Below are 12,365 nucleotides of genomic sequence, written 5' to 3'. Positions count from 1 at the left end.
TAGATGCTGATGAAATCCTCAGCTTGAGAGATTAACACCAGTGTGTCACTCAGGAGCCACGCTTGGTTAAGGATTTCTGGTTTTAAACCGTCCAACAATCCATCTTAAATACTTCATTTGATAAAAAGCATCTTCAGGCCCGAAGTAGATCAGGCTTTGTAAAAAATAAAGAAAGACACTGAGGTAGCCAAATCAATGAGAGCCCTTCAAATTGTGGCTCCTTTCGTCGCTCCTTCTACCGTGGGGGTCCAAGACCTCCTCCTCAGACAACAATGCTGCCTCGTACAAAGGCAACAAGCAATCTTCCTCCACAATAGGCTTTTTTAGAGGAGGATACAAAGGGAACAATAGCAAAGGTAGGGACAAGCGTTCCACACCACGCAATTCCCCTTCCCCTAACAAGCAATGACATACCTATCCTTGCCTCCGATCATTTAACACCTTTCGGGGGACGTCTTCTACAATTCCTCCCCATTTGGCAATCCATAACTACAGACAAATGGGTGTTAAGAATTATCCAACATGGTTATTGCCTGGAGGTTACCACCAATCCTCCAAACATTCCACCTCGTTTTCACAAAATGTCTTAGAACAGTTACATTTCCTTAAACAGGAAGCCCAGTCTCTCTTGCTAAAAGAAGCCATGGAGCCTGAGCTGTTACAATATCAAGGATCAGGCGTGTACTCCCTGTATTTTCTAATCCCCAAAAAGGATGGATCCTTGAGACCTATTCTAAACCTCAGAGAACTAAACCACTACATACTTTCAGAACATTTCCACATGGTGACGCTTCGAGTACTCCCACGTCTACAGCAGGGGGAATTTATGTCTACTCTAGACTTAAAAGATGCATATTTCCACATTGCAATTCACCCCGCTCATCGCAAATATCTCAGATTTGTGATAGCGGGTCATCATTACCAATTCAAAGTACCACCTTTTGGAGTCACCACTGCTCCCAGAGTATTGACCAAATGCCCGACAGTAGTCGCAGCTCATCTGAGAAAACAGCACATCCATGTCTTCCCATACCTGGACGACTGGCCCATCAAAGCCAGCACTTACCAAAAGTGTCTCCAACACACTCAAGCCAGAATTCACTTACTACACCAACTAGAGTTTAACGTGAATGTGTTGAAGTCCCATCTGCAGCCTTCCAGCACACAGACTTATCTGGGAGCTACCATAGATACTTAAAGAGCTCTAGCCTCTCCTAATCCAGCCAGAATTCTCACTATTTAGTCTCTTCTCACTCTGTTTCAGCCCAACCAATCATTACCAGCAAGAGTCTTTATGCAACTGCTAGGAATGATGGCGTCTTGCATCCTGATCGTTCCCCATGCAAGACTTCACGTGCGTCCCCTTCAAGAATGCTTAGCAAGTCAGTGAAACCAAACGAAGGGTCAATTGACCGATCTAGTGTTAGTAGATGGCCTCACCCATTGCTCTCTGCAGTGGTGGAACCCACAAAATGTATCCAAAGGGCGGGCCTTCATCGACCCTGTTCCACAGACCATGCTAACAGCAGACGCACTGCTCACTGGTTTGGGTGCTCACTTTCACAATCCGAGGATTATGGAGTCTAAAGCACAAAAGTATCCATATCAATCACCTAAAACTACTAGGAGTGTTTCTAGAGCTCAAAGCCTTTCAAATTCACCTCGAAGGCAAAGCCGTCCTAGTCGGATAACATGACAGCTATGTACTATATACAAAAACAGGGGGGACACACACTCTCCATCTGTTGTGCCTAGCACAAGCCATTTGGAAATGAGCTATACACCACAAATTGCATCTCCTGGCAGAGCATCTTCCAGGAGTAAACAATCAGATTTCAGACCTTCTCAGTAGACAGAAGCAGCAAATCCACAAGTGAGAACTTCATCCTCAGGTTCTCTTCCCCTACTTTCAGGAATAGGGTTCCTCACATAGACCTGTTCGCCACAGACCAAAACGCAATACGCCCAGGCTTCGTCTCCAGGTTCCCACACCCGCTCTTCAAAGGCTATGCCCTGTGGATGAACTGGTCAGGGATATTTGCTTACTGTTTTCTGCCTCTTCCATTCATTCTGTTGGTAGTTTAGAAGCTCAGGCAAACATCCCTCACACTAATTCTCATAGCTCCCACATGGGCACATCAACCTTGGTTCACCACCCTGCTACAGCTGTCAGTAGTTCCACACCAAAAGCTGCATCTCACCTCAAGTCTCCTCCTTCAGAGCCATGGAGAAATTAGGCATCCAAATCCCAAAGAACTCAACCTGGCGATCGGGCTCCTGAAGTTATAGAGTTTGGTTATTTACAATTTCCACTAGACTGTATGGATATCCTAAAAGAGGCTAGAAAGCCTACTACTAGGGCATGTGATGCAGGAAAATGGAAACGATTTGTTATCTATTGTACATATAACAATATCAATCCTCTTGATGCTTCTGTGCAGAACATCATCTGTTACATTTACAGCAATCTGGACGAGTCTACACATCCATTTGCATGCATCTAATAGCAGTAGCTGCATACTTACAAAAAATACAACACTTATCTCTATTTAGAGTACCAGTGATTAAAGCCTTTATGGAAGGATTCAAAAGAGTGATACCACCAAGAGTCCCATCTGCACCAGTATGGAACTTAAACATAGTCCTTACAAGACTAATGGGTCCTCCATTTGAACCAATACACAGGTGTCAATTACAATTTCTCTCATGGAATCACAATTTTTCTCATCGCAATCACTTTACTAAGGAGAGTTGAACCCCAGGCATTAACTATACAAGAGCCCCTCTTTCAGCTGCACAAAGACAGAGTGGTTCTTCGAACCAATCCAAAATGTTGTCTTAAAGTAGTTTCTGCTTTTCATATTAATCTATCAGTTGAGTTACCTGTGTTCTTTCCTCAACCCGATTCTGTAGCAAATTATGCTCTACATACACTTGATGTTAGAAGAGCTCTACTATATTATGTTGAACAAAAAAAAGAATTCTGCAAAACAAATAGGCTTTTTGTTGCTTTTTCGCCACCACACAAAGGCAATCCCATATTTAAATTAGGCATTGCAAGATGGATCATGAAATGTATCCAAACACGTTATGGTAAAGCAAAAAGAAATGTGCTAATACCCCCAGAGCACTTTCCACTCACAAGATAGGGGCTACTATGGCCTTCTTAGGGAATATTCCCCTAGCTGACATCTGTAAGGCAACAACATGGTCTACACCGCATACATTCACCAAGCACTATTGTGTAGATGTGTTAGCAAGGGAACAAGCTAATATAGGCCAGGCAGTGCTTAAAACATTGTTTCAAACAACTACAAAAGCTACAGGTTAGCCACCGCTTTGGGATTATAGTGCTGTATAGTCTATGCAAAGTATGTGATCTACAGCTCACATGCCTTGAATGGATAATGTTACTTACTCAGTAAGCATCTGTTCTTGGCATGTAGAGTTGTAGATTCACACTTGCCCACCCGCCTCCCCGTGTACCTGTAGTTGTTGCAGTTCTCACTGTACATACATACGCATGGAGAGCTCTATTTGACACTTACTATCTCCATTCGCACCCTCTGCGGGAAAAGAATCTAACAATGGAGTCGATGCCTATGCGCACTATCACCGAAAGGAGGAGTCACCTTACCTCATGCCCGGAAAGACTTCTTCAAAGAAAAACAACTTGCAAACATCCTGACCCAATACTAGATGGCATGAGTATGCAAAGCATGTGAATCTTCTGCTCTGCGTGCCAAGAACAGATGCTTACTGGGTAAGAATCATTATCCTTCTTGTGGATACTCTATCAGCAGATTAATTACTACCCTACCACCTCCCCGTTCTGTGGAGTGGTCTCTCTTTACCATCTAGAAACGGTTCTTTTTAGAGATCTGCACACTGGTACCAACAATTGTTTTGTGCTTTGTTTACAAGTGCACAGAGAGAGTTGAACAAGAAACTAACATTGACATGCAGGGGTGGTGCGTATATGCAGCTCTGGTCTGTCTCTTCTGGAGTGAAACAAAGTCAACGCAAAGCCACATAGCATCACCTAGTGGCACACTACAGGGAAAATTCCCTGATCCAATCTGGCACCTGGACATATTCTAAAGGTGAGGAATCTGGTTAGATACAGTATCCACCAGAAAGAGTATTACAACATCTTGTTATTTTCTCAGATAGGATAATGACAATGCAAGGAGCAACCAGAAGCACAGGAGGTAGAGGCAAAACAGTAAGTCAATTAAGGAGGCTTTGACCAAACGCAAGACCACAAAGTTTCAGAGTAAAAGTTGCATTTGTAGATTAGGAAGGAAGTAGGATCTGTGAGTCAGATTATCCCCAGGAATAGGTTAGACCAGCTGCCTTGTGTACATCCTTATCCATTGTGAACCAATTCTGTGTTTGTTTCTGTTTAAAGGCTTGTTAAAAAGTTTAATTTCAGTTTGTCTCCCAAACTTTTTTTATTTCCTACTTAAGAAATCTCCCTTTTGTCTATATTATTAGAGCTGTTGTGTGTAGTACTTGTCTGTAGTACTATACTTCTTTAATGATTAACCCCTATATTTTAATATTATTTTAGATGACACCGTTAACTGGTATTCCAGCAGCGAAGAAGAAGAAGGGAGTAGTGTCAAAGCTATTTTGAAAACTTTAAAGAAACAAACTGAGATCATGAGAAATCAGCAGCAACATTCTATAGAACAAGTACTTGTTGCTCCTGCCGATCCAAGACTTGCAAAAGAAAGAAAATTAGGAAGTCAAGTTCTTGACCCTCGTGTAAGAACCTCTGTGACGCCTCCTGTGGCAAAACCTGTGAACAGTACTTCTGCTGACCCACGTGTTACACGGGACCCCAGAAACTTAAAACCTACTGATGGGGGCAATGCTGGCACATCTACCAGTGTTATAAAGGTGGATATGCCTCCACTTCGTACTGGAAGTAAGGTCAAACAAAAAGGAATTGAAGATGATGAGGAGGATACCGAAAGGGAATTAAGAGACAAAGCTGTTCCAATACCATTAGAATCCTTACCTGGCATAATATTAAGAGATCCAAGATCCAAGCTAAGACAGTTCAGCCATATTAAAAAAGATATTATCTTGACCAAGCCAAATTTTGCTAAAGTTATTGTTTGGGCTCCTGAAGACCTTCTTCCAATACCCCCGCCTAAACCTGATCCAGTTTCTTCAATTAATTTACCTTTGCCACCTCTCATTGCAGATCAGACTCTCAATAAGGCAAGAAATGTATTAGGTGATGCTATGCAAACCTCAATGCCGGCAGATCCACGATTAGTCATAAAATCAAAAAATGCTAACGGAACAAGTAGAGCTTCCACTGTGGATCCGTCTTCAGAATCATCTACACCTGGTAACAAACTAACAGACCCTCGTTTGAAAAAACATGTGGATCCCAGGCTCCATAGACTTCCCAGCACCGAAACCCACCCTGGAATTTTAAAAGATTCTCTTCCTCCGAAATTACTTCCACGTATAATAAGATCTGGTACTGCTCCCTCGCAGGCTTCAGGAATTTCTTCAGGCAAATCTGACCATGATGTTTTGCCACCATATGCGCCCAAGCTATCTTCAGCCGGGGTGAGAACAGGAGCTCCGAACTCAATACTTCGAAGTATCAGTCTGTATGACCCTAGAGATCACAGCTCTTCATCCACTTTAGATTTGCCTCAGTCAAGTTCAGGAGAGAATGGGGAGCTCCAGAGAAAAACTGGCATTTTAAAAAATGCAGGCAAGCCTGAAATTGATCAGTTGGAGCCCTCACTTAAGCCAAAATGTACTGTGGAAACATCGTCGCAGCCACAAACAACTACGATTTCAGATAAAATCACAGACATGTCAACAGATGCTGATGCAGATAAACTCAGTAGTTCAAGCAACTGTCAGTCAAAATCTGAACTTGCACACTCCACTGCTGCCCCTGCAGTGCACAATCTTCCTGTCCAAGGTTTGACTGGACTGATCAGGCCACAGTACAGTGATTCAAGGCAAGTAAAACAGCCCGGTCAGGTGAATCAAGTACAGGATGTAGAAATAAAAGAAGAAGCAAATGTAGACTCTGATGATAAACCACTAAAAGACGTGTTCAAGACTTTTGATCCAACTGCTTCACCCTTTTGTTAGCAAATGATTTGGGGGGAAAACTAAAATAATTATTCTGTGAGGAATGCAGTCTTTTAAGTGGTTTACCTCTTATTATTTATTGTTAAATTATGAGTGACACCTTTGTGCTGCTAACAGTTTCAGAACCATATGTAAATACAATATATGCTTAGGTCTTAATAAAGCTGTGTTATTTTCAGTGTATATTGTTTCCAGCATTAGCAACTACTAATGTTAGCAGTGTTGTAGTATATATTTATGTACATGTATATATGTATGTATGTATCATTTAATATCTAATTAAGGCACTTTCATTGTAAATAGGATGTTATGAGAATGAATTTGGAAGATGTATTAAACAAGTATAAGCTGTCTTTTGTAAGTGTAATTCATATGAACACATTGCCATTTTTTAGGATTGTGCACAGAAATAAGCAATATTGTGTAAAGTATTTTTTCAAAATAATGTTGGAATAATATCATCTGAACAAAGCAGCCCCACTTGAACCACTAATATAGACCACCCATAACCACACTGTGTACACTACACATGTATATACTCATCTCGATACACGGACACACTTACTTACATACAAGTAGATCATAATACAGTGTATTTTCTGTTCTATAAAGGGAGGGCCTTGCCTCACAATTATAGATACAAGTGAATCTGCTGCCACTTTTACTTTGCAGTGACATAATACATTCTATTTATGCTTTTGTCTGACATATTGTTCTGAAGGATTAAAACAGTCAGATTTAATGAGTTTATTCTACAATGCAATTTTTTGTTGTACACACATTCTCACACATATGACAAATAAACGCGTGTATGTAAATATGTACATATATATGTAGATATATTTACTAAATCCACACTTTGAACTCGTATCTAGACCCGCTCAGGCGCTTCACATTTTTAGTAATGTTATCAATACATATTCCTTGTGTAAAATGTATATTATATTGACTTGTACAGACACACACACTGTATTTGGAATCATTTTTTAAATTATTGTATATTGAAAATGGTGAACTGTGTAAGGGATCATTTAACGTTTGCTATTCACACTAGTACAAATTTCCTGCAAAGGTGGCATTTCTTTCCATAAAGTATACATAAGAAAGGAATCATGAAAACAGTACTGAAATTGATATGTAATGTTCATAGTCACCTTTTCACTCTAAATATTAAGTTTTATTTTTGTAAAATATGCATTTATGTGTAAGGTTTATTTGTAACAATGCAGTACAATGTTTACAGCTAACATTTCATCCCTTTTGTTGTGTTCATTTGTAAATGTTTTGAATATTTGAGGAGGCATAACATTTTATTTTGTACTCGTGTGATAATGTTGAATGACCCCTTGACTAGAATATTGTTGTAAAAATGCAAAAAATACCAGCGCTCTCAAAGTCTACGAACAGTTTTATTGATTTTGTCAACTCTTCTGTTATGAACTAGTGCTGAAGCATACCTTATGGTTGTGTATTGCAGTGTTTTATGTGTTTAGAAGCATTGTATATGCATTTTTTGTATTTATGTAACTCCAAGACACAGTTGTTTATTTTATTAATTTTTAGCAAAATATTAAAAATACAGTGAATGTCACTACACAGAAGCAACATTTGTAATTGGTGTCGTATCTAGGTTTCTTGTGCATGTTTTCCAGCTACCCAGAGATTTTTGCTTCGATAATAATTGTTTAAAATTGTTGGTTTGTCTCAACCATCATGTGGAAGGTTTAGACCCCCTACAGTACTTAGACTTATGGTTTACTTTCATAAACTCTTTGAGCAACCAGTGGCGATATGATGAAAGCTTCTTCTCAGTGAATGTTTATTGTAAAGAAAGTACAGCACCCAGCTTCTGCACCACAGATCTGACACTAATGTGGCACTGAAGCAGATTCGCATGAGAGATCTCTTCTCTTAATGAAAGACTAAGTTTCCTGTCTCTCCCATTGTTTCCTTCCTGAACACCTACCCAGGTATATAACCACTGGGCCACATTCTAAGGCAATTGTCACTCGAAATACAGGAACTTACATTTTTTTCTTTTAAACTAGTGGTTCTAGACTTGTTTGTACAGTACTCTAGGATATAAAAATGTATGAACTTATCTCTTTTTACGCTGGCTTAACTGCATTTATAGTAAGGTTTGGTGCCCTCTATTTCTGGTGAATGGATATTCCTGCAGATTTCTCACCTGGTCCAAAATACCTTACCCTAGCAATACCCCTCCTGAGCTGCCAGGTGACGCATGTGGCTTCAGCCGCAACTTTGCTTCTACGCATGTCTCCGGAGTATATTAGGTTCCAACTAGCGCACTGACATCTGTTCCTTTGTTTCTGTACCTCATCAACAGTTTGTGGCTCTATTTCATCTCACTGACAAATTCCTCCGATTTTGGCAGTAACTAGGTCAAATGTCTCCTCAGAGAACATAGTAGGGCTTGAAGCCTTGCCAGTGGGGCGCATGAAGATGGCACTTTTGGAGACCCCATGATGACTGTATGGCAGGGCAGGGCCCTATGACTCTTGGCTTTATGGCCTCAAAGGCCATCAGGGAGCGGGAGGCCACATTGATTTTGACTAACACCTGCTGGAAAAATCTCAGGTAAACTCCCTTTTCCAAACGTAAATCAACTCCCTGAGAATGTTCTCTTATGAGATCTTTTTGTAAAAAGCACAAGAAGCTTCAGAGGAAGGAGAAGTCTTTTTCTTCCTTGTAGCTGTGGTCCCTCAAGGAAGTCTCCATGCTGCTCCCACATGCCAGACTCTTCGAAGTCAAGTGAACTCCCTAGCCCTTAGAAGTTGAGGTGGTAGTTTCCCAGTCCTTTGGCCAACCACATATGCAGATTCTGACTGGGGATGCGGGATCTTTTCAAAATGACTCCACAGCTTTCTGGTTACTCCCTGGCGGAGCGTCCCAACCTGCGGACATGGCAACTCTGACACTGACCGGATCCAGCCTTGACACCGAAGGCAAAATCAAAAACTGCTGTCACATTGCCCTGTACATTCAGGCTTTTCTTTCTCACTGATATATTTATAGCAATAACTCTCACTGGACCAACTGGTGCAAGCCAAGGAATACATAGGGTAAAATATTGAAAAGGTCAAGCCAAATGTTAACAATGATCCGTTATGTAAGCCTCTACTTTGTAAACAAAGGTTTGCCGCTTGGAGATTTTTTATTCAGATACTGTGGCTGTGGAGGATAGAATTCATGGTATCACACAGAATGATGCTTAAGAACCTGAATATCTTCTGCCTCCTTATAATACTATTGCTGGCATCTACTTGGGCATGCAGAGTGCCAGAAAGTACATTTTGTTTACATCTGGTGTGACTGTGGAAGAGGGGACCTCTTTTCATAGTGGTGGAGGCCTTTCAAATGATCTTGTTTTTTTTGCATAAGGCTATCAATCCGATGAAAGTTTTGCTTCTATTTACTGTAGGTCTACTGAACCTTATAATAACTACATGAGACAAAAAATGTTGGTCCACCAGTCCATAGAGAGATTGGCAGATGCCATAGACATTCCCCAGTGACCAACACTTATGACCTCCCAACTATCATCCAAGAGACTGGTCGATCAGACGTTTTCTAAGCAGGGCCCAGCAGAATACCTCTGGCTCCTCCAGATAGGGAATTTAGGAAGCAGGAATACATTGTGTAGCAAAGATTTTGCATCTGGGAGTATGGCTTTCTGCACAGCTAATGTAATCTACCTATTAGATCAGTATGTCTGTGCTCTATGGGAAGGTGTGCTTGTAGCCGAACCATTTGATGGTGAGTGACTTTTCCGGGGGAGGTCGATTCCTTTCACAAACGAGTTTTAAATTATTCAGGACCTATCTCATGTCTCCCCTACATGGCAATTCCACCAACAGTACATGAAGTTCTTTGGTTATTCTATCTCAGTGTACTCCTATCAACAGCAACCATCTCAGCCTGTCTGAATTCCACAAAAAATGTACCACTCCTTACCAGGCTGGGGGGATAAAGGAGACCTCAGTTGCAGGTCAAATTCCTATCATGCTTTGCAGGCTTTACCACCTCCAGACTCTCTGACTTTCCCCACTTGCGTCATAACTTACTGGGCTGGTGGGGGTAGACTCACATTTTATCATTCAGTGGGCATGAGATTACAACAATCCTCTGTATGCTTCAGCTGATATCCCAGGTTTTCACTCTTCCCCTCCTGTCTTACCCATCAGACCACTTTTTTTTCCTTCAGAAGAGCTTGCTGATAGAATCACAATTTGATCCTGGAGGCTTAAATCACTGCCTTGCTTGAAAAAAGGGGCCATAAAAAAGGTGCCTTTGAAAGAAAGAGGCCAGGATTTTACTCCTTGGTGCCCAATGAGGTCGGAGGCCTGAAGCCTAGCTTGTAGTTTGAGTTCAGGATGCTGTGCCTGAGCTATGTCCTATTATCCTTTAACTTGTGATATAGGTTGGTGTCCCAGAATGTTCAAGAGACCGGCTTTAAAATTCCTCTTCTCCTTGCCAATTGACACTACTTGAGGTTCCTGTTCGGATCCAAACACTTTCAGTTTGCAGTCGTCCTTTTTTGATTCACAATAGCCCTTTGCAGTTTTGTGAAAGTTTTTGTTGTCGCAACCACTTATCTGCAGAGGTAGGGAGTTCATGTGTTTTCTAGTTTGAGTGACTGGCTGTTGGAGTCGTCCCCAATGCTGCTCCAGCTAAATACTTGGCAGACGATGACTGTTCTCCATGACTTGAGCTTCACCATCAATGTCCAAAAGTCTCATCTCATGCCCACTCAGTGACAGACTTTTATAGGGATGGTGCTTGACACCAACCTTATGAAGGACTTTCCGTCCTCTCTGTTTGTTGATGCGCACTTGTATTTAACCCTTGTTTTGATTTTCTTCATTACATCTCCATTTGAGCCAGTGCACAGTTGCTCAGTTCTATTTCTTACTCTAAAAACAGTTGGTGGAGATTACTTGTGCCCGCAGAATTAGAGAACTTGAGGCCCTTTTGATTAGTCAACCCTAACAGTGTTCTAGAAGGATAAGTTGGTTTTGGCTCCTGCCAGTTCTTTTTACCCAAGGGAATTCTGCATTCTATGTGGGCAGTCTGTTACACATCCATCTTTTTTCCTTCCTCCACATTCAATTGAGGAGAAGAACCTGCTGCATAGACTGGACCCCAGATGCACGTTGTAGGACATGGGATAGTTTGTGAAGAACTGATAGCACTTCTAAAAGCACAATTTGTCTCAAATGTATTTACTTTTAATAGGTCTTGCCTACGTGCTCCGATCCTTGCAATCAATAACTCATGCTTGCACCCAAGCATGTACAAACTCATTGTTGCATCCCCCCACTCGCCCATCCACAGTACCAGACCCAAAAACACACATTTCTTTAGAGGGACTTGGAGTTATCAGTTAGGCGTATTGGCTTTGTCATTAGTTTATCATTGGTGTGATAGTGTTTCTGGATACTGTGTGACTCCTAGTGTATGAGTGGTGTGACTGTTGTCACTGCTAGGTTGTGGGATGTGAGAGTTGGTAGTGAGTAACTATCATCTTATTGGAGTGATTTCATTTTACATCATATGGGCTTTAGCAGTTGCTTTTTGTTGAGGACTTGGCTGAAGACAGACTTTGTACTTATTTATTGATAGACGAGTCTCATAGCTGAAACAATTCGGCAATAGTGGTTCTTAAGTCGTCTTCGGCTTGTGAGCTGGGTCAGCATTAAAGACCAAGGATTTTCATATATCTGAGAACTCATGCCCAGTGAGTGCTTACAGGCTGCCCCCAGTCAACAGCTCTACCCCACGGATCACTGGCCCCACATGTTGTTCACAATCAGCGTTAGTTTACTGGTGTCACCAAGCACCAGTTACATCAGTGAACTAAGTCTGCGCCCGTAAGTGTTTGCAAACACACACCCAAACTAGGCCCCACTATTAATTTTAAATCTTAGAAGTTCTACTATGGCTTTGCAAACGTAAATGTGTTCCAGCACTATAGTGTGTCAGTCACAGCAAGTTCCCCAGGGCCATATGGCTCACTAGTCAGTTCAACCTGTTATCGCTGGAGTGAGGGTTCTGAGTCCCTGGGCATACAGCTGCGGTCCGGCAGTAAGCAGCAGTCAGGAGTCGTGGTTTTGGCAACAGATAGCCACTGTGCTCCTCCGGTGATGTGATAAGCCTCTGCATATGGTGTCAGGCCTTGTGTGCTCCTGGATTCGGGGAGATACATCGTT

At 41.6% G+C, this 12,365-nt stretch overlaps 1 protein-coding gene across 3 annotated transcripts in view; it reads left to right on the top strand.

Annotated features, from left to right (window-relative positions):
• The window catches only part of ZC3H6 (zinc finger CCCH-type containing 6), a 462,846-nt gene extending 455,106 nt beyond the window's left edge, over nucleotides 1–7,740 (top strand). For all 3 annotated transcript variants that reach the window (XM_078649281.1, XM_078649279.1, XM_078649278.1), the window contains one exon: nucleotides 4,574–7,740. In XM_078649281.1, the coding sequence (XP_078505407.1) occupies nucleotides 4,574–6,135 (1,562 nt within the window). In that variant the 3' untranslated portion in view covers nucleotides 6,136–7,740. The remainder of the gene's footprint in view (nucleotides 1–4,573) is intronic.
• The last annotated feature ends 4,625 nt before the right edge of the window (nucleotides 7,741–12,365 follow it).

The sequence above is a fragment of the Lissotriton helveticus genome, chromosome 6 (assembly GCF_964261635.1).
Source record: "Lissotriton helveticus chromosome 6, aLisHel1.1, whole genome shotgun sequence".
Lineage (NCBI taxonomy): Eukaryota > Metazoa > Chordata > Amphibia > Caudata > Salamandridae > Lissotriton > Lissotriton helveticus.
This window is presented reverse-complemented; position numbering and strand designations above follow the sequence as displayed.